Here is a 22,280-nt window from a genome sequence, read left to right on the forward strand (position 1 = left end):
ATGCCAGCCTATGATTGTAATTGATGTTATTATCATTCAGGAGAGAGCGAGAGAGAGAGAGAGAGAGAGAGAGAGAGAGAGAGAGAGAGAGAGAGAGAGAGAGAGAGAGAGAGAGAGAGAGAGACTGGAGTAAGAGGCTTTTCTGGTTCAATCCCTGGGTAACTGTCACAAGCAGTCAGTCAGTCACCTGCAGATGATGGTGTCGAGGGCACCCGGGGCAACACAAATGTATACTCTTGTTGTATTATTCAGTTTTATTGTTGACCCTCTTGAACAGTGTTGTTACGACAACAAAAGAGGCATTTTAGGTAAGGTAGTGTCTGATGAAATGCTATCAGTTATATCATAGGTTTCATAAAACAAAGTGACGCCACTGGTCTCCTTACAACAATAAGCTGGTTTCTCAAATGAGATGTTTTCTACCTCAACCAGAATCAATGCTCGCACACCAACAGTCTCAATCTGATTTGACCAGGTCTCATTCACAGATCCACCTCCTTGAGCTTGGCATAAACACGCACATTCACACCATGCTAATCCCTAGGAGGGTTCAAGTATCTTCTTGAACGCTCTCTCTTGCACTCTCTCTCTCTCAGTCCAACCGCATCACTTAACCCAACACACCCACCTCACTCCATCCCATCCTGTATTAACGCTCCCAATCCTCTTTGAGGTAGAGTGACGTCCGCTACTGTCAGAAACAGACTTAAGCTCCACCGGCTCCTGGAGAACAGTGGCGACAAGCTTGTGTGTAGGAATAACCTTGAGAACAACCAATCAACACTGATTTCTGCGGTGGGGTGGGGAGGACCTCAAGGGAGGACAGATCTCCTGCCACCTAAGAGTTGACACCCATCCCCAGCTGCTGCTCCTGCCGCAGGGACCTTGTAGGGAGTAAACATGTCTACTTTGGTCACAAACAACTTAAGAGTCTTCCTTAGAATCTCGAAGGATGAACACTGAGAGGCTGGAGTACTACTGGGCTGCTGTGTTTGCTTTTAAAGGACTTTATTTGACTCCAACATAGAGATCATCACCTTTTCATTGAGGTCCTGCTGCGATGGCGGCAAAACAGATGACAGGACATCTTAGGCCATGTCAGGTGTGTCTGAAAGGCGTTTGCGTGAATATGCGCTCGAAGCGCCGACTGTGAACGCGTTCTTTGAATTGCAAGATAGCAACTGTCCAGCAGTTGACGATTCTAGGGGCGTCTTAGCCCCGGATTTCCTTGAGATGGAGGGTCACAATTATGAACGCTTCGCGGAGGGAGAGAGGGACAATTACCAGATTGACTACAGGAGGATTGTGGGGGACATGGAACCTGCACGGCCTCGCATGCCCAACAGAGATGGCGAACAGCCTCAACTTTACGGCAGCTACAGCCACTCCACGGTACACAGCCACGGGCATGAGACGGCTGCACAGCGATACAGTGCCACACGTATCCAAGCCGGGTATGAACCAGAAAGGTTAGTCTGACTGTCAGCCTGCACCGACTGACCTGTACATCACTTTGCACTGCAATATAATGCGAGTTTTTATCTACGTAGGATTAGACCTAGAATTCCTCCCTGAGACACAAACTCATTCAAATGAATGAATGCTAGGACATGTTTTTGGTTTTGAATCCAGGCTTTTGATGGGGATCTTATCACAAATGTTTCCAGTTTCTTCCCACATTCCGAAACACAGGTATGATAGGATACCTAATAGTCTAAATACATGACAATGCAAACTGGGATTGAAAGGCAAACAATACAGGTTGTTCCCCCTTTGTCGCTTTAGTGCTGTAGTTCTCAAAATTGGTTTTGGTCTCAAGACCAGTCCAAGACCACATTTTAGGGGTCCCTGTCTCTTTTCGCAATCAAAGACATTTTTGCTTCATTGTTCTTCTCTTGTGATCACTAAGTAATTGGATCATTTGTAGAAGTCAAACCGCAAATTAGTTCAGAACATAGCAGGATTTGTTTAGGTTGCAAACATAATTAAAAAAGAGACGTGAGACATTTTGTTATATTTGTTTGAGGTTTCCATTTAACATATGCAGTCTTTGTCTTGTTTCTGTCTTGACCTCAGAAGCCTACTTTTATTTTTCTCTGTCTCAATCTCCAAAAGACCTGCTTTTGTCTTAGTGTCAATACTCTCTAGTCTCAAAATGTCTTTGTCTCGGCCGGTGTGATCTTGACGACATTGCTACGTCACTCATTCACAAGCAGCTGAGAGTTTAGCTCACTGATGAATCTTAATGAGGACAGGAGCCATAGGAAATAAATTGATGGTAATACCCTAGTTTTAAGCACGCCCACCTCAGATGGTTGAGATGTTTCAGGTCCCAATAGTCCAAGTTATCATGCTATTTTTGGTTTTCTGCAGAAACCCCTGCTTCCTCCCAAGTTCCAGGAACAGGCATGTTAGCTTTGCTTTTCTGTCTTATGATCGACAGGCGACCAACGGCGGGTCTGCTCGCCTCTTGCCCAAAGTTGATCCTAATGCGATCAAGCGACATAGAAAACGACTACATAGTCATACCATAACATTAATGAAAGGCTTAATGCTATTGTTACTCTGTCGATCAGCGACTCTGTCATACTTGTGCTGAGATCCATTTTTGGAGCCTAACCTTTCGTTGGCGCAAACCCTGACATTACAATGAACTTTCCCCTTGGTTTGTTTGCTCTGCAAATTAACGTCTGTAGCGCACACCTAAATCCTCTTACCCCACTGAGCTTGCTGTCTTAAGTGTGTAGAAGAAGTTTCCATTGACACTGACATATTTCTTTTGTTAGCATTTCTTGTGATGATTTGAAGGAGGATCTGGCACAAGCATGTGTGCAAGACAAAGAACTCAAGAGAGACAAGCAAAGCATTTCTCCCAATTTGAGCGTCTCGCACAAGTCACTTGATGATACTCTATTTTCCTGAAGAATATAATCATAACTAAAATAACACAGACATTAGACAAGGTGGGGAAAGCACTGTGCATCAAAGTGACAGAGTTGCAGTGGCTGCCTGTTGGGTTGATTGATAGTCTGCTGCCATCCTGCCCAATTGGGAGCAAATGAATAAAGACAAAAAACGGTTATTTACGCCTTCATTTTTGTTTTGATTTGCTACAAAATGTCATGTTTACTATAATTTTTGTTTTACAAATTAATGTCTGTTGTATAACCTAGTGTGTTTTCTTTACAAACATTATAAAACATCCACATATTCTGAGCATGTGTGTTTTCTACTTCAGCATGGCTGACTATTTGATCAGCGGAGGCACCGGCTACGTCCCTGAGGATGGGCTTACAGCACAGCAACTCTTTGCCATTGGCGACGGGCTGACTTACAAGTAAGATATCGCTACGATGCAGCCGTGTGCACAAAATAGAGTTTCCCAGATCAAGCAGAAAGTGCAACAGGAGTGCACCGAGTTATTCACTGTCTTCCATTAACTATGTAATCTTGTCAGCGATAATATCTCTGCATGGGTTTTATATGCAGGATTATTTCGAGTAGCACTACTTTCAAGGATAACGGAGAGCCGAGTGCATGTTAAAAGCATTTGTGTGTGTGACTGTGTGTGTGTGTGTGTGTGTGTGTGTGTGTGTGTGTGTGTAGGTGTGTGTGTGTGTGTGTGTGTGTGTGTGTGTGTGTGTGTGTGTGTAGGTGTGTGTGTGCGTGTATGTGTGTGTGTGTGTCTGTTTGTGTTTGTGAGTGGTGTCACTTGTTTCCTTTACTGGTGCTGTACTGTTTGGAGAGTTGATCTGTGTCACACAGATAAATTTAAAACAGTATATTTTTATTTGGATTGAAAGATTGATTTATATATGGTGACATTGACTGTGTATGCGGACTGAAGCTTATTCTTCTTAGCTTTGAGAGAGACCAAATTTTCACAATGTAATCAGTTCCCAGGAGTCGTTTTGCTTCTTAATTTACAGTATATACAGTACAGGCCAAAAGTTTGAATGCATATATTCCGTTTTTTCTTTTTAAGTAATCATTGCCAATCTTTTCCATAGCTGCTATTATTCTTGCCATTATATAAATGCTAACAATTGACACTAATGTGAATTTTAACAGTTATGCAAAAGGACTGTCGGATGTGTAATAACCTGACTTCTTCATAAAACACCTGATGGCCCCAGCAAGAAAATTCACTAATCAACCCTGATAAGGCACATCAGTGAAGTGAAAACCATTTCAAGCGACTACCTGATGAGGAGAATGCCAAGAGTGTGCAAGCAGTATTTAGAGCAAAGGGTGTCCAGTTTGAAGAAATTAAAATCCAAACATGTTTTCAGTTTTTCACCTTTTTTGTAAAGTACATAACTACACACATACTCAGTCATAGTTTTGATCATTTCAGTGAAAATCTACAATGTAAAAAAGTCAAAATAATAAAGAAAAGACATTGGATGAATTTTTTTTTTTTTTTTTGCCTGTACTTTTGTATGTCTTTTGTATGTGAGGAGCAGAACCCGGTCCCAGAAGCAGTCAGGACACAGAAGTGTAATAGTAAAGATTCCTGATATGCAAAAATCCAACATAACCACAACAAGTATTGGAAACCAGACTCAAATCAGACTTAGACCACTAGACTCAGGAAATTCACTCGGAAAGTAGTTTCGGTAAGTAGACTTGGAAAACTAGACTCGGAAAGAATATTTCACATAACAGCTTGAGAGCTTGACCTTCTGACAGCGTATCACTAAGAACCTAGCACTAGCTCAAATACAGTTATAAATTTTTAAAAGTATTAAATGCAATTTAAATATAATTTAAGAGCCAGATTCGACATTTAACTGTTACATTTTTAGTGTTCCTTTATTATGTCACTTTGTAAAAACACCCTATAGATTATTTTATTTCCATACAATAGTCAATCAAATTCGATGCTATAATAAATTTTGTTTCCCTTCCCAGCGACTTCTTGATCCTGCCTGGTTTTATAGATTTTACTTCTGATGAGGTGGTGAGTATCAACAACGAGGACTACGTTTCACACAATCCGCATCAGCAGTGCTGGGTGCTTAGTAGCGTTGCCTTGTTTTCACCTTAGCAAACTGTGCTTGGACGTTAAATTTATTTCATGCATGGGCCATGTGTTGTTGTCTGATAGCAGGTGCTTGCTGCAATCACACACTTGTATAACCCACTCTCGAGTGAATTTGGTCTGTAATGGTCTGAGGTTGGCTTTTGGGCTCATTGCATGCAATGAAACAAAACTAGCATTTGATTAACAAATGCGCTGCGGATGCAACTCTGCGATGTGCATGCGCAAGGTGTAGTGTTTGTAAATGTAAACTCCCAGCATCAACGCATATACCACTGTGACAATACAATCACTCTGATGTGATTAACCCATTTGTCTTGTGCCAATTGCTTGCGGTTTTCTAGGACCTCACGTCCGCATTAACACGGAAGATCACACTGAAGACGCCTCTCATTTCATCTCCCATGGATACAGTCACAGAGTCATCCATGGCTATCGCTATGGCAGTGAGTGCAGCCTGGTGCTTTTGTGGCCTGTGTTTGTTCATCCAGTTTAACTGTCTGATTTCCTCGTACGATAAAAAAGTCTGCTTTCTCTCTTTGGCTGGTTTTAGTTAATGGGTGGGATTGGAATCATTCATCATAATTGTACAGCTGAGTTTCAGGCCAACGAGGTGCGCAAAGTCAAGGTAAGCTATGATGCCATTTCATATATTTACAAAGAGCACATTGGTTGTCCATAATCCTTTGAATTGGCTTAAAGGAAAGTGAGTTTTCTGCTTTAGTGTGGCTTGTTTGGTTTGGTGTGAACATCACATTTTCTCCAATCTCACGTGGTCGGTTGAAATGTAAATCAGTGCCCTTGGACTTGTTATTGGGAAAAAAAACAGGAAGGAATGGACGCATGAACTGATTTGAACCTGAAAAATTGGAATATAGGTGTGAAATCAGGTTCATTTATAAGACTGAAAGAACTGCAAGCAAACATATATGGAGTTGAAGTGACGTGTTTTATTGAAGTCCTTGTAGGGTTTACTTGTGAACTATAAAGACAAAGTGGTTGAGATTTACCGCTTGATATTTGCTGAGGCCCCAAATGAGAACCTGGATCCTCTTTGGAATTGACTTGCAAAACGAATGCAAAGAAAACCGCGTCCCTTTTCAATTTGTTTACTTATAGTTTAGTCTGTATCAAATGTAGTATTTTTGTATTCTTGATCAGTTTCCACTTTGTTAGGTTTCTTTTAACATTGATATGATTTTTTGAGTGATGTGTAAATAGTTATGTGTACCCTGCAATTGGCTGGTAACCAGTTCAGGGTGTCCCCCGCCTACTGCCCACAGACAACTGGGATAAGCATGAGCAAGCCAAGGGCCCCAGTGAGGATAAGCAACTATCAAAAATGAATGGATGGATGTTCACTTTTTCTTGAAGATTCTTTTGGCCATTTCCAGTCGCCCATGCTGTTAACTTGGCCTGTTTCTAAATTGACTATGAAACCACACTAAAAACAGGTGATGCTTTACTCTGGCATATTTTGTTCTTGCCAGAAATTTGAACAGGGCTTCATCACGGATCCCGTGGTAATGAGCCCACGACACACGGTAGGCGACGTGTTCGAGGCCAAGATCCGCCATGGGTTCTCTGGGATCCCTGTTACAGAAACTGGCAAGATGGGAAGCAAGTTGGTTGGCATCGTGACCTCCAGGGACATTGACTTCCTGTCTGAAAAGGACCATGACAGACCCTTAGAGGAGGTGTGCATTCATTTTATCAAAATCGCACATATGCTTAATACCTGTCACACAGATACAATAACCTTTTTTCATAGGCGATGACAAAAAGGGAGGATCTAGTTGTCGCACCCGCTGGTGTCACACTAAAAGAGGCTAATGACATTCTACAGCGTAGCAAAAAAGGTAAACATGAGCCGTGGAAGACAAAAAAATAATTCAACATTTGGACACAAACGTACACATTTTCTCCCACTTTTATAGGTAAACTTCCGATTGTCAACGACAGTGATGAGCTGGTGGCCATCATTGCCAGGACCGACTTGAAGAAAAACAGGGATTACCCTCTGGCCTCCAAGGACTCCCGCAAGCAGCTGCTCTGCGGGGCAGCGATCGGTACCAGGGACGATGACAAGTACAGACTGGACCTCCTCATGCAGGCGGGGGTGGATGTGGTGGTCCTGGTTGGTTTCAATAGCAATATGATAACGTTTGAGTTGATAAATAAAACAATGTGCAGTGGAGAAGAAAATTCTACGTAAACACTATACATTTTCTCAGGGGCTTCGAGAACTAGTTTAAAACTGTTTCAACCATAAAAAGCCGGAGCACCTTTCCGTTAACCATCTTCTTCTTACCAGGACTCCTCGCAGGGTAACTCTGTTTACCAAATCAACATGATCAACTACATCAAACAGAAGTATTCTGAAGTCCAGGTGGTTGGAGGAAACGGTGAGCTTGTTTACTGTGAGATCTCCAATCATTTCCATTTTTTTCACATGGTTGTCTCTCTAGTGGTAACAGCTGCTCAGGCTAAAAACCTCATTGATGCTGGCGTGGATGCCCTCAGGGTGGGCATGGGCTGTGGCTCCATCTGCATCACCCAGGAAGGTATGATGCAAACAAACTTTTTTTTTTTTAATATGGAAAACGTACAAATTTCAGCAAACCATTCTGCCTTTTACCTTTGCCTTTATTTGATGCAAATCGCTGGCTATAAATAGATAAATAAACTGGTAAATAATTATAAGTCACCTAAGCTTTCACCAGTGAAACTTACATTTCAAACATGAATTATCACCAATGCCATTCATATGTTATCTGAAGTTTTTAATTCAATAATGCAAATAGCATCATATTCACTAGTGTTGGGTTCATTTGAGTCAGCACATGGCATAACATTGAAAATAAATGTTGGTTAAACTTTTACATTTTAAACAATGGGAAGAGACTTCATCTTGTTCAGAACTTGTTTTAATTCAAATAGATTAATTTCGCTGGGATTTTAATATTAGTCATTTTACATGACAGACAATTTGTTGTGTTAAAGGACCATCAACAAAGAAAGGTGTCTCGAACAGACATTTTTGCCAATTTGTTTTTGCCCTGACAGTGATGGCGTGTGGACGGCCCCAAGGCACATCTGTGTACAAGGTTGCAGAGTACGCCCGCCGCTTTGGAGTGCCCGTAATAGCTGACGGAGGCATTCAGACCGTCGGACATGTGGTAAAAGCGTTGGCTCTGGGAGCATCGACAGGTAATGATGATTTTTCTTTCAATTCTCCATTTTTACTTGTTCTCATTAGCACATGCTAGAACTTATCCCAACTGGTTTTGCTGCTGGATTGGGTGCTCCGTACAATTGCAAGCCATTTCATTACACTCTCATTTACCAGAACAAGAAAGTGTTTTTACTGAGGTGACAATGTTTTGATTAAATATTTAAAGAGGATTGAATTTGGCAGTATGCTGGTATTTCTGCTTGTAATTTGCAGTGGTGTTTAAATGTCATCATACTGAGGGTGGCTCTACAATTTTTATCAATGCTCTTTTTCACACTCAGTGATGATGGGCTCTTTGCTTGCTGCAACCACCGAGGCTCCGGGAGAATATTTCTTTTCAGATGGGGTGCGTTTGAAAAAGTACAGAGGAATGGGTTCCTTGGATGCTATGGAGAAAAACAACAGTCAGAAACGTTACTTCAGGTGGGCTTTCATGGACCAGTGGGTGACCAATGCTTTCCTGTACACATTGTCACAGAATGCCATTAATCTACAGACATATATCTTTTTTTCCATGAATGTTAACAGCGAGGGAGACAAGGTGAAGGTGGCTCAGGGTGTATCAGGGTCAGTCCAAGATAAAGGGTCCATCCAAAAGTTTGTGCCATACCTCATTGCTGGAATTCAACATGGCTGTCAGGACATCGGAGCAAAGAGTTTGTCAATTTTACGGTAAGGAAAATAATACTGCTGAATTAAGAAACAAACATTACATGCTATTTTGAAATTTGTGTCTCAGACTAGTGGGTACGTAACAATTATGTTGCCAGCGAAAGTCCAATGAAATGAAACTGCTCCTCTCCTCATTTGTTGCCAGGTAAAATACAGTACATGTCAAAATCACTCCACTGGCTTTGAAATGTGGTGTGAGGGCACTTACTGCGTGAATTCAAGATTCAATTGTAATATGTATAGGCTTACCACACAATGAAATTCTTGGTAGATAAATTTGCCCCACTGTTATGTGATAGTGGGGTTTAAATTTAAAATTTCTCTCATGAGCCAAAAGGCAGATAAGACGACATTTATTTGGTTGTTTAATGGCAGAGTGGGCACTCCCGAGGTTCAAGTATTTGCACTCAAAGTCAAGTTTTCAAGTGGCGTCATCAATTAAACACCAGTGAGCTCAAATAAAAAGAAACAGCATTATCTAGTGGAGAAAGTTAGATACTGCGTCAACAGTATTTTCATCTCAGGTCGATGATGTATTCCGGAGAGCTGAAGTTTGAGAAGAGAACAATGTCTGCTCAGATGGAAGGTGGAGTCCACGGCCTTCACTCGTAAGTATTTTCTAAAATGTGGTCATTTGTCTTCCAGTTGGAGTTGCTATTTGTCTTTAGCTTGGTAGCAGGCCTCTACCACTCCTCTCCTGTTTTCATTCAGTCCTATAGTTGTATGAAATGGTCATAAAACATCACATTGTCTTCTCTCTCCCTCTTCTTACTCATGCTGTCACATTAGCTATTCTTTTGTACCATGTAAGTACAACCATGCTGCTTTTTCCTCCATCTTCTTGCACAATCCATTACGTCACTTGTCTACGAACAGTGCTTCCTCACCTTTATTGAGCCAAGGACAGGGTTTTGTCTGAGAGTAATCAGCAAACGTGTAGTGTACACGATGAAAACCTGCATATTCTGGATTGAAGTGTGTGTGTGTGTGTGGGGGGGGGGGGGGGGCGTGTGTGTGTGTGTGGGGGGGGGGGGGGAGGGGGGTCAGAGCAATCGGTATTTGCAGAAAAATCTCCATTCCTTTATATTTATGTATTTACAAGTATGCTGTGGCAAAAGCAAAGTCTGGTCATTTAAATATTGTGGCATTAAAAGATATCTGAGCTTTTAGATTTTCTCATTTTTCTGCATAAAATCACCATGTCATCTCATCTTTTCCAAAATCACAGATTGTGTCTACTTGATCTAAAACCACCCACACATTTGAAGTGCATGGATTTGATGAGAATAGAAACTGAACCTTCTGCACAACGGGACGTTGCGAGCAAATAATGTCATGTTGTCGTTGTCTTCATATAATTTAAGTCAGAGTGTGCCCAATCACTAAGGAGTGGCTTAAAGCTTTGCCGCCCGCCATAAACACAGAATTATTTCTTGATGAAAAGCATTACTTTCTGTGCATCATGCCTCGTTCAAAAGAGCCCTCCTAAAACCAGCGTTTAAGAATTGTTGATTTGTATAAACCCGGGGAACGTTTTTCTTAGGGTTAGGGTTAGGGTCAGCTCATCAATATCAACACTTCTAGCTCACCATGATGCATTGTAGAGGGAGCAGCGTGGTTTGGAACATTTTTGCTTTCTCGGGGCCTTGGCAACTTGCTTTTATTTATCGAAACAGAACTTCAAATGTTTATCGGGATGTTTTGCAGGAAAATCTGAAGCCCTCTGTCAAACAGTTGAACCTGAAAAGAGGATGAATGCTATAACAGGACAATGATCCAAAACACAGAAGCAAATCACCTCCAGAATTGTTTCAGGAATACAAAATACATGTTACATAGTGGCCAAGTAAAAGTCCTGACTCAAACCCCGCTGAGATGCTACGGCATGACCTCAACACAATGATTTATGCCAGGCATCCCAAAAATCTGACTAAACTGCAGCAATGTTGGAGGGAGGAATGGTCCAAGATTGATTGATTGATTGACAAACTGATCAATAGGAAGCGTCTGGTTTAAGTAATTGCTGCCAATGAGAGAGTAGGCAGCGGTTCAGTTCTTATTCTTCCTCTTCTGGCTCTTATCTGCGTGTATATTTAAAAGATCATGTTTTTTTTTCATCTGTGTGATTTAGGAAAAGATGAGATTGCATTTGATTTTATGCAGAAATATGAGAAATTCCTAAAGATTCAAATACGTTTTCATGCCACAGTCGAGCGATAAAACTAATACTCTGGCGTTATCTAGTGGCCTTTTAGTGCTAAGCACCTTTGCTGAACAGTGTGGAGTGTTTTTTTTTTCATGCCGTTGCTGCCCTCTTTTGGCATATATAGGCAATAACCTAATGTGCAGGCAGCAATGGTTCACTGTACAGTATTCTGCAAAAGTGACGATGTAATCTTAAATCTGTTTTCACGGTGCGACAACTGAAATCATTTGTAGTACAGCACAAAGAATTGTGTTAATGAAGGCTGCAGGCGTATACACAAGTTAATTAGAATTTATGTTATCTAGTGGAAAATCATTGAATTGTTCTGTCTATCACTAGCTGTTGTTGGCATAGGTAGTTACTCACATCCTGGTGAAATGGCTGCAAGTTAACATAAATGAAAGAACCATATGTCAATAAGGCCTTGTCTACACGTAACCTGGTCTACCCCCCCCCCCCCCCCCACACACACACACACACACACACACACACTTCGTGTATGAAAAACAAATCCGTCCACATGGGTTTGTTTATTGAAAAAAAAAAAAAAAACACTGCTAAATGAATCTGCAGTGTGACTTTATTTAGTTACAAGCATTCTAAACCGCTAGGTGGCAGTAGTGTCGCCAAATTCTCTCCAATCAGAAATAATTTTAATCTCTTAAAGTCACAGGCGTCAGTAAATCTCCGGTTTAATATTGCTTAACACAAACGCGATTTGGATGATTTGGCAAGTCTCCACTTTTATCGGAGTCTTTGAGACCTTCGGTTTTAGGCCTTGTCTACATGTAGCCGTGTTTCTTGCAAACGGGCAATAAATGTCTCCGTTTTGCTATATGTGGGTTTTTTTTTCATCAAAATCGAATGTTTCAAAACCTCCGACCAAAGTGGAAATTTGCCCAAGTCTCCAGTTTCGTGGTTGCGTGTGACCAGTTTCACCGGGGACTTGCGTCCTCGCGCTACTCTTTTTCCCGCCGAAGACACGGATACCAGTGACGGCAGATGTGAAAGTTCTTTATGATTGTACATGTCACAGGCAGAAGTTCTTTCTGATGGAAAAGAATTTGCGAAATTACTGCCGCCTAGCGACTTAACACGCTTGTACACGAATTTGAAACCGCACTATGCATTTTCTTGTAAACGTGACTTTTTTAAAATAAACGACGACGAGGGGAAGTCAATGCAAATTTAAATTAGCTGGTTACATGTAGACAAGGCCTTAAAAAAAAAGTATAGCATACAGGGCAAACTAGAGACATTTACCACCCGTTTGGAACCCAGTTATGTGTAGACTATTACCTTAATGAGCCATATGCTGTTTCACAGTACATGCAGTTTAATGTGAACATAGAATTGAATCTTATTTTGACTTCTCATTCCAATTTTTTTAGAGTGCAAAAAACAACCACAAATCCACAAATAGAATAAGCAAGGTGTAACACAGAAAAGGAGACCACATCTGTTGAAACAGTGTTGCAATTATCAAATTGTGTTGCCGAATGTATAAACTTTACATTTGGCTCACTGGTTAACATATTCAAATAAGAAGCTGAACATGGAGCCGGCACAACACAGAGCTGACTGGAGGAATTTTTCCTTAATTTTTAAAAGAAGTCACAGCTTTGGATAACATTTCCACTTTGAATAGCACTGTGTCTGAGCTACTGAATATAATGTACCTATTACAAATACCCTCACCAACTAAATTTTAAAGAATGAGGTTAGTTTTCTCTTAGATGGCCTCCTGGCAGCATGTAATTAAACAAAGCGGAAGCTATGAAATTTGCCGGAAATTTGGCACACGTAGTCGAGCATTTAGTCCATTAAGTGTATGTGATCATTTTCCGTGGCACACCTGGTACTGTGGTTGAGAATCATACTAATAGTTCATCTGCATTAGGAAAATGTCAATTTTGACTCTTATATTCTTTGCAGTTATGAGAAGCGGCTTTACTGAGGCCGGAGGAAAGGGAAACGTTCGCCCAGGACCGGATGTCCCTGCCCCGGCCCTGTTGAACAGGCGAACGTCACGCACTTGAAAGGGTTACCAAAGTCTCCCCTACATATTTCCTTATCATGCACTGTTTTGCGTCTTTTATGAAATTGTATGGATGAAAAAAAAACATTGACTAATCAATTATGTGACCTGATTATTCCTTGTCAATTAAAAAGAAAAATCGGTATGTGCCCCACTTTACGAAATTTTGACACCCTCACCCGTCAAAAAATAAGGTACACCTATACCACAGGTTGGCAGAATATGCCCCAGAGGGCCTGTTTGATTTTTTTCAATGCAGCCCATGAACATTTTTTTATATATATATATATATATATATATATATATATATATATATATATATATATATATATATATATATATATATATATATATATATATATATATATATATATATATATATATATATATATATATATATATATATATATAAATGAAGAGAGAAAGGAATAATCAAACCTTACTGGATTTTTTTGTGGTTGTTTTTTGCTGCTGTCAACATAAGTATGTTACAGGGTAAGTATGTTACAGGACAGTATGAGTCTAGCCAAACTATGAATGATTATATGAATATATTTAGTATATTATTCGATTTTAACTACAGTGATCTACCAGTGACATAATATCGCCTATTTATCCTTTTGGAAATGAAATCAAAGGTGCCCATCACTGCTGAGCTCAAGAACTTTATCATCATAATATATCACATCAATAAAGTTTATATAATAATCTTACTATATGTTCATGTTCATTTAACAATCTGTTTACTATTATAGTTTGCAGTGGTGTAATAATGCACATAATAATGAGAGGTTTTTGTATGGGTGTACCTATTACATTTCCATCCAACCATTATCCGTCGGCGCATTAGAGTCGCCACAGAGGCACCCTTAAATATGTTTTCATTGAGCATATATATAGAAATTCAATGACATAGGAAGAAAAACAATTTATGCTTTGAAAATGTAACATATTACATTGTCATGAACGGAAGGCATCTCAAACATGTAAATTTATTTACGAAATGTTTATTTTTATTTTCTATTTGAGAAAAGTCAACATTGTACATTCATTTATTAGCATCTCACTTGCTTTGTTTAGTACAAATTCATGGTAATTTCTTCCTATGGTAAATACTGTATGTACAGTAGGTAAGCTAACTCAGGATCTTCTGCTGTTCTCTTAAAAAATTATTTGCCTATGATATGGTAAAAGGAACAAAGGAACATCTTGTACAAATATCTAATACAGAAATGTATTTGCGAAAAGGAGCTGTTATGGCGAATGTGTGTATAAGAGTCTGTGTGTGCGTGTGTGTGTGTGCGTGTTTGCTACAACATCCACATTTCTTCTTGAATAAATCGATGACAATGATTGACAAAAAAGCTCATGCTCTGACAAGTCACCTTTTATTTAGAATGTGAGAGGCAATCATTTCAAAAACAATACAGTGTAATTCATCGCAATATACTTAAAGTGTTTTATAACATTTTTGCTGTTTTCCCATAGAAAATTAAGTCATATACCATTTACATAGTAGTACATTTCTCTGATAGTGTCAGTCAAAACTGAGCATTGCTATCTCTACAAGGAAACAATTGTCATGCTTGTAGTTCATTAAAAAAGTAATTTTGATTGGATGTCCCCACTATGAACTAAATCGTTTAAATAAAATTCTAAAAAAAATGCAAACTGTCATCATAGAGGATGACTATCAGAGATGTGGCATTGCCCTTTTCCTGCAGTGATTAGCAACAATTAAATTTTCTCCCAAGTTTTTCTTGTATTAAACATATACAACACACTTTAGTTTATAGTATACTATGTTACAAAATTCTGAGTTTGTGGAAATTAGATTCAAGCCCATATACTGCAAAAATACTGCACGGATGCATCTCAATAAATTATTGTAGAACTTATCTATTTTAGTATTTTAATTTTAAAAGGGACACCTAAAAATGTCATTAAGCGTGGAGAAATGCTTTTCAAGGTGCCAAATCTAAGTAAATGCAAAAACTAACTGATTGTCTTGTAATTTCTTTGGATGGTCAGTTTTAGGATTGCGCAAGTCATTAAAATATAAATCAAATAAAATCAAATATTTCTCTATATGTGTATTTATTGAGATTCACCTGTATTTCCTTAATCCCCACATTATTTATTCTTGATATTGGTCAAGCGGATTTTTGCATGAATTGACATCCTCTCAATGCATTACGTGTGCCCCAAATTGCATACATCAACCACTAATTTTCTAAAGGTCAATGGTGTCACTGCAAATACTCAGAGCGTCAATTTGCTTGCACACGTTGACAAACTCTGCCTGCACAGCCAGATCCCATTCCAGCTGCTTGCTCTCACTCAGGTGTTTGGTCCCTGCCAGTCGTCCAGATCCCTGGCTGTCCTTGGAGGCGACACTCAAGGTTCGGTACCGTCTATAGTAGGACAAGTGTGGGATTGCACGCGGGAGGCTGTTCTGTGCAATGCTTTGCCCTCTGTTTGCCCAAGAATTGGAGCGTATCTTTCTTGTTTCCTTGCCTTTGCTACACAGGCCCAGAGTTGAACCAGAGAAGCTTCCTTTCCAATCAGACTGCTCTGATGACATTGGTGCTTTGTTATGACATTTCAGTATACCATGAGGCTGGGAAGGTTTAAAATTGTTTTCGTGTTCCAGGCCTCCGCATGAAGATGTTCGATAAAGAGAACTTCCCACAGAGGCGGGCCCTTGGTTTGATGTGCCTTGTTTAGGAGAGCCCAGAGAATGGCTGGAGGAACTAGTAAAGAGCCTTGGCAATCCAAATATACTATGAGTGAATAGCGATTCACTAAACAGAGCCTGGTCGATGCTGCGAGACAAGTCTATTGGCGATGGAGGCCGAAGGTCCACTGTTGACTCATCCCCTAAGCTCAGCGAGCATAGCTGGAAGTCCACATTTTTAGGCTTGTGCACTGGGCTTTCGGGAGTCTGTAGTAGAGCAGTCTGGGATTGATTAGGTAAAGAGATACAGTCAAGCGCATTAGCAGAAGGATCCACCATCAAGCCAAGAGGAAGAACCTCTGATTGTTCCTTTGTTACGACACCAGACACTACCGTCTTTTGTGATTTGTCTTTTGACCAGGAAATTACAGGTGAATTCCCATGTCCCTGAGACGACAGTGTGATCCCACATGAGGGCGAGCCGCAGGACAGTCGAGACCAAGACCCTGGCCTGGCTTTAGCCTTGAAGTCCTTCTTGTGACAGAAGAGAGGATGAGTGCCAATAAGAGACAAACCAAGGCAAACTCCAGCTTCAGACAGGCGGCATCCTATCTGATATCCCCACCAGGGCCAGGGAAGGAAGCCGTAGCTTTCGACTCCGCCAAAACCGAGAGCGTGTAAGATTCCGTAGAGCTGTAAACCTCCGCATCCTAACAAGCACACGGAAGCCCAGACTCCGGCACCTGCTGCCCGACCCCAGTCTTCCACCCTTGCAAAGGGGCAACTTTCGGGGTACGTCATTTCAGGAGAACCTCCGCACTCCACGTTATCATCCAGCCTGTAGATGTGTTTGGTGTCCACTTGTATCAGACAGTAAAAGATAACATAGGAGCTTGAGAGAAACAATGTCAAGCACACAAAGACACCCTGAGGGACCAGGAGGATGCTGGTGGGGAGGCTGTGAAATAGCTGGAGAATACCAATGCAGCCTAGAGAAACACCAAAGTGCACCAACGATAAAGACAGCAGGAGGCAAGGTTTGGGGAGCGCAGACAGCGAGGGAGAGATAGCGAGTGAAAGGGAAAGACGCTTGCGGGAGCGCAGAGAAAGAAGGAAGAAGGCTAGGGAGAAAGCAGATATCAGACATGGGAAGGGAAGCTGGGAGAGCAGCAGAGAGCTCAGAGGAGGCAGACGATCTTGATGTCTGTAAGCGTCATAGAGCAAGCAGAAAGCCTGAGTCCCTGTGAATCCGAGGAGGAACAAGTGCAGCAGAGTGAAATAGGGGCTTCCTGATGGACAGCGGAACGGCAGGCCCAACAGGCAGACCACTGAGATCAGGCTGAACACTGTAAAGACTGACCCAAGTCCGTATATGTGGGCTTCCCAAGCAAATCCCCATGTGGCGAGGGCAGTGTTCCAGTCTGAGTACAAAGGAACAAAAAGGGAAGGACTATGATCCAAAGAGGGGCCCAAGGAGTCACTGGATGGAAATTCTTCCAGGTATGTGGGAGTCCAGCTTGGGATTGTTGTTCCACAGGGTGTGTCGGATGTCTGGAGAGAATCACTGCTAGGCTTTGGGAGTTTGTGGTCCTCATCAGCGCCTTGGGAACTAACTGTCAAACGTCAAGAACAAACAGTTATTGAGAATCAAAGGCTTTTTTTCAATATGAAGAATGCAGAGTATGGTCTTTCTTTGAATGTATGCAAGAACGTTCTTTCAAAGAAAGACAATACATTTATCAATTGGAATAGCTGTGTACTTGTTCATTTCGCCCCTGACTCTGACGGATTCACATAATATATGCATTTCTTGCTAAGCTTTCGCAATGCTTGGGCCAGGAACACCTTTTCTCATGATCGCACGGGCAAAAGAACGGACAGGAACACTAATTCATAAATGGCTAAAGTTTCACGAGCCTTTGTTATTGTACTGAAAGGTAGATTTTCCTAATAACGCCTAGTCTGGAGGATGGGCGGAACCTCCAGCACACACCTTTTCAGCATTAGTTCATGAGCGCTGGATTGTCATGAGCTAATTGCCGGAGTCTTGTTTAGTACTTGTTCATTGCCGTTGTTGGTTCTGTGTTATTCATCTCCGTTCTGCGTCGGACTCATTTCTCTTTCTTCCAAGCAAGTAATTCTGGTTTTTCTAGTCTTATTTTTGTAGCCTCACTTTGTGTAGTGTTGTGCATTTCATACTGATTGTTTAGTACATGTGTGTTTGTTTTCAACCTGTTAAGATTCAGTTCTCTTATTTGCTTTTCTTGACTTAGAATCATTTTTAGTGGAGGTGGGTTGCTTATTGTTGATTCTTTTGGTTTGTCGTTTCAGAGTTTAATAGGGTAGAGTATTTTTATTGTTTTGCTGTACTTTTACGTTGATTTTTTTTCTTGTATAGACCTCTTCCTTTTTAATTAATGTATATCTTGTTGCCGTGCTTTATCATTTATTTCAATAGTTTTACTTATTTTTAGTTTTTCTTCAGCCTTTTGTTAATGTTGTTTTTCACTTCTTAACTCTTGCTCACATTCTCGTGCTTCTTTTGTTTGCATAACATTATACTGCATGATTTGTTCGAGTAAGTGCTATTCTTGTGGTTCAATATTCTCGTATGTGATTGCAGTCTTGAAAATGCATGTTTTTTGAATTTTGGAAGAGATGCCATGGATTGGTCACAGAGTGGGAATCAAAATAGAAACCATGTGTTGATCTCACGACATTGCAATTGACCAACATCAATATCATCGACATTGATATTTATATTATTGATATTTGGCTCGCTCATATGACAAATGCATGGATCTGCTACCCTCTTTGACAAGTACGATTCATCAGATCTGTGTTGAAGTGCGGCCTCCATGAGTGAAAATTGGTGTAAAAGTTATGATGTCTCCAGCTGATACAATTAAGAGTGCACAGGTTGCGGTCATGGAAAGATATTCCATTTGACTCATTGATTGATTGTGGTCTTTTGGCATATACACACCCAATCACAAACTTGGTTCTGTACTCATGGTGTGCGATGGGTATTATGACAAAAAGAACTCAAGCCGCGTCGTGAGAGAAAGAAAAAACTGCTATGCATTCATCGTTACACTGGTGAGGCGTTCAATGACTTCTCACAATGTGGGAAATCTGAAACACACTTAACTTAAAGCGCAACAAATATATATGTAACTTACGGATATGAACACAAGCAAATATGAATAATTTACAAAGATGAGATTTATTCCGTTTTGCTATACTTTTTACATCTTCGTTAAACTGTTGATGTGTCCCATAGACAGTAAAATAGAAAACACCCAAATTTGACTGCAAAATGAAGGGTGTGTCCTATACGCAGGTGTTTTGGAAATTACGGTAGTAGCTCTTATTACATTTGACAGGACTGCCACATGTGAAAATAATTCTCTGTGATAATAATAAAATAATACTATAAAACAATGTTGAATACAGGCTAATTTCAGTGAGACTATGAAAATAGAATAATTAATTGTAAAATATATTTTAGAGATATTATCATGGAAGCATGTCAGATATTTTACACACCTGGGCGCTGTATTAAAAGGAGGGACTGCGGGAAGGATTTGGGTTTGTTAGATCGGGTCCTCCAGGATTTTCTTTGCTATGAGGATGCTGTCACTGATGTGATGAGTGGTACAGAAATGAAGCGGAGTATGTGAAGTTAATCCATTATAAAACAGAACAGGCTTGTAAGTGGGTCACACACAGAGTGGGGAGCAAGTGAGCCACTATCGACTTCTCCTCCGCTCCCATTTTGTGTGCCTATAAATACACTGAGGGGTTTTTGTATGTTATTGAATCATTTCAGAGATTCTAATGAGTGATGTGCCACTCATTCATAAGAACAGGATGATTATGCTCCGATTTATTAGTGGGAATAAACAGAATATGTCCTCATTCTTGTCCTCTATCATTTTTAACAGATTGTTCAGTCAACGACACCAACAAGCGCTTCCCTGGCAGTATGCCCAGTATAATTGTCAATTAATTGCTTTAACAAATACAATACATTATAAAACACAGGATCAATTTATGCAACAGGAGACTCAACTTGGTTTCCTTCCATTCCATCCATTTTTTATAACACTCTAGGAAGTGATGTTTGAAATTCTTCTGTCTGTTTGAATCCATACATAAAGGACAAACAATCAGTATGCTGCTTTGTGCAAAACCTCTTGATGGTGGCAAAGTCCTGGCTAATAGGAAAGTAGGAATGGACATCAAGGAAATATTGCTGAAGGTAACATCAGTATACACCATCCCCTTCTCCATGCTATTCAAATTTTGACACCATGTGACCAACACACACCCAACACATGAGTAACTCTTTACCACCATTACAGAGATTAGAACAGGAAGTGACCACTGAGCCACAGAGTATCACAGAGTTATCGGCATGTTGCAACAGAGAGACTGGAAGAATCACAGAAAAGCATTGGAATTAATATCCTTGAAAATGTTCATTGCTCAAGCACCTTTAGGTGTTTAGCCCTTTGTTACAGAATGGCAAGTAGCACTAGAAGTACTGAACTATTGAGCAGTTGGACAGGCATTCCAAAGTTTAGAGAAAGTTGTCTTTAGTTTAGCTTGGTCCATTAGTGGAATTTGGAAGTTGCATATCAGCTGCATTTTTTTCCTGAATCAAATAATCTAAGTCATTGCAAAATGAATTTAAAATGATATTAACAATGTTTTTGGTCACTTAACTGATTATCAGTCTTGGATGGAGTGGACTCGATATTTTTGATCAAGACTGGTGAAACCAAGCCAAGACTACTTCATGTAATTGAACTAGTTCAAAATAACATACAGTAGCAGAATTAGATTTGTTGCAAATGTAATGAAAAAAGATACTTGTCATTTTGTTGTTGTTGTTTTATAAACATTTTAATGTATAATCTTGGTCTTGTTTCAAGCTTGATTACTTGGGGATGCCCCCTTGGTAAATTTCTTGCTATATCTGCCGACTTTCCAAAACATCATGATGATTTTTTTTTTTTTTTTTCAAAAGTGACTAGCAACAAAATAAATTTTTTAGTGTTCTAATTGTTTGTCATGAAGTCATTTTGTGAAGTCATGTCTTAGTTAAAAGGCAACATTATACATAAAAAAAGGTTCTTAACATACTTAGGGCGTTTTTTACTCAATTTAAATACAATTTTTGGTTTTATCGCCCCCTTTTTCTGAACTCCACCGGTGTCCATTACAATCACATGCAAATGTACAATTATGTAAATTTGGCAATGACACCATATTGCGACTTTTACGACTTTTGGTTCAGGAAAAAATGTCCTTACTGGGGAGTTGGCAATACTGCGACAACCAAAACTCTTCCTCTCCAGCCTTGATTATGACTTGATCTCAGTTAGTGTAATCTTGACTACAACGTTAAAAATAGGCAATTCTAAAAAAGAAAAAAATGTTGGTGACATCAATTATTCTTTGCAGCATGGCCTTGTCTATATTGTCTATAATCTTGGTTTACCTTGTTCTGTGTCTGTGTTAGCTCCTCTGATCGGAAACGCAGCTGTCGTTGCAACCGTCTTTCCTGGTTTTCTAGTGGTTACAGGTGGATTGCTGTTCCCATAGTCAGATGTAAGACCTGGGGCAGGCTGCCCAGTCGGGAAAATGTGCCGCATAAATGATTCTGTTGAAGCAGCAAGTGATGGGGTAACTTCTGCAGCTTCACTCTTTGATTCCTCGTCCCTTTGATGTGTCGCCGTTGTCTCTGAATTCTCCTCGACATCACTGTACTCACCAACAACTCCCTGCTGACCGTACTCCCAACTCACAGATGGACTTGAGGAACGCCCAAGCACATTTTCCCATAAACCAAAATCAAAAGGTTTATGTGAGGATCCCGGGGAATGTTCGCCTGTTAGGAACATGGCATGAAATGATAGAACCCATGACAGAGGGTAAAGAGTCCACCGAAAGAGCATGGTGAGGGTCTACGAAATCCCAATTATCACATCTTGGATTGATGTCTTGTTGATTTGTCTCCCTAGGAGCACAATTATTGTAGACATTAAAAACATGAGCACAACTAAGATAGAGTGTGCCTGTTAAAGCATTCTTACCTCATCTGTAGCCCAATCTGGTTCCAACACTGGATCGCTGCATGACTGCACTCTCACTGCGTAGAGCGCTTTTTTCGTACACACACAGACGCACATACCACACACACACACACGCTTGTAGACTCCACCTCTTGCAGACAAGGCCCACTCACTACACACACTAGCAGTGCCCTACATCAGTGCTCACAAAAAGTAGTATAATATAGTGGAAGGTACAGTACATGACAAAAATCACTGCCAAAATACAGTTCAGTTCTATTCAGATTTTTATGAATATATATATTCTTTTTTTAACCCTATGTCT

General features: G+C 40.3%; 2 protein-coding genes across 3 annotated transcripts; one reads left to right on the forward strand and one right to left on the reverse strand.

The window, feature by feature from the left end:
- Positions 1-692: 692 nt before the first annotated feature.
- On the forward strand, positions 693-13,295 carry LOC148422293 (inosine-5'-monophosphate dehydrogenase 1b-like). Of its 2 annotated transcripts, XM_088417532.1 has the most exons (16): positions 693-1,469; positions 3,239-3,337; positions 4,915-4,963; positions 5,389-5,490; positions 5,598-5,672; positions 6,535-6,741; positions 6,816-6,903; positions 6,982-7,181; positions 7,359-7,449; positions 7,513-7,608; positions 8,111-8,254; positions 8,561-8,702; positions 8,808-8,951; positions 9,476-9,559; positions 9,741-9,757; positions 13,093-13,295. In XM_088417532.1, exons 1-16 carry the CDS (start codon positions 1,096-1,098, stop codon positions 13,194-13,196), a joined length of 2,016 nt encoding a protein of 671 aa, XP_088273658.1. In that variant the 5' UTR covers positions 693-1,095; the 3' UTR covers positions 13,197-13,295. The 2 variants fall into 2 exon arrangements, with proteins under 2 accessions (XP_088273658.1, XP_088273659.1); XM_088417533.1 differs by lacking the exon at positions 9,741-9,757.
- Positions 13,296-14,564: 1,269 nt separating this feature from the next.
- prrt4a (proline rich transmembrane protein 4a) lies at positions 14,565-22,079 on the reverse strand. Its single transcript, XM_088417646.1, has 3 exons — positions 21,977-22,079; positions 21,382-21,900; positions 14,565-17,485 (listed from the first exon to the last, which is right to left on the reverse strand). The coding sequence occupies exons 2-3, from the start codon at positions 21,836-21,838 to the stop codon at positions 15,429-15,431; spliced, it is 2,514 nt and encodes an 837-aa protein (XP_088273772.1). The 5' UTR covers positions 21,839-21,900; positions 21,977-22,079; the 3' UTR covers positions 14,565-15,428.
- Between the last annotated feature and the right edge of the window lie 201 nt (positions 22,080-22,280).

The sequence above is a fragment of the Hippichthys cyanospilos genome, chromosome 6, assembly GCF_059441005.1.
Source record: "Hippichthys cyanospilos isolate Australia breed blue-spotted pipefish chromosome 6, RoL_Hcya_1.0, whole genome shotgun sequence".
Taxonomy (NCBI): domain Eukaryota; kingdom Metazoa; phylum Chordata; class Actinopteri; order Syngnathiformes; family Syngnathidae; genus Hippichthys; species Hippichthys cyanospilos.

What these genes read in the sequence shown, in the direction of transcription:
- LOC148422293 (XM_088417532.1), top strand. Translation starts at nt 1,096, where the DNA reads ATGTCAGGTGTGTCTGAAAGGCGTTTGCGTGAATATGCGCTCGAAGCG. An exon ending in CCATGGCTATCGCTATGGCA is followed by an intron (nt 5,491 to 5,597) that starts GTGAGTGCAGCC and finishes GGCTGGTTTTAG; the next exon opens with TTAATGGGTGGGATTGGAAT. An exon ending in GGCTCTGGGAGCATCGACAG is followed by an intron (nt 8,255 to 8,560) that starts GTAATGATGATT and finishes TTTCACACTCAG; the next exon opens with TGATGATGGGCTCTTTGCTT.
- prrt4a (XM_088417646.1), bottom strand. Translation starts at nt 21,838, where the DNA reads ATGCTCTTTCGGTGGACTCTTTACCCTCTGTCATGGGTTCTATCATTT. An exon ending in TAACACAGACACAGAACAAG is followed by an intron (nt 17,486 to 21,381) that starts GTAAACCAAGAT and finishes GACGTTTGACAG; the next exon opens with TTAGTTCCCAAGGCGCTGAT.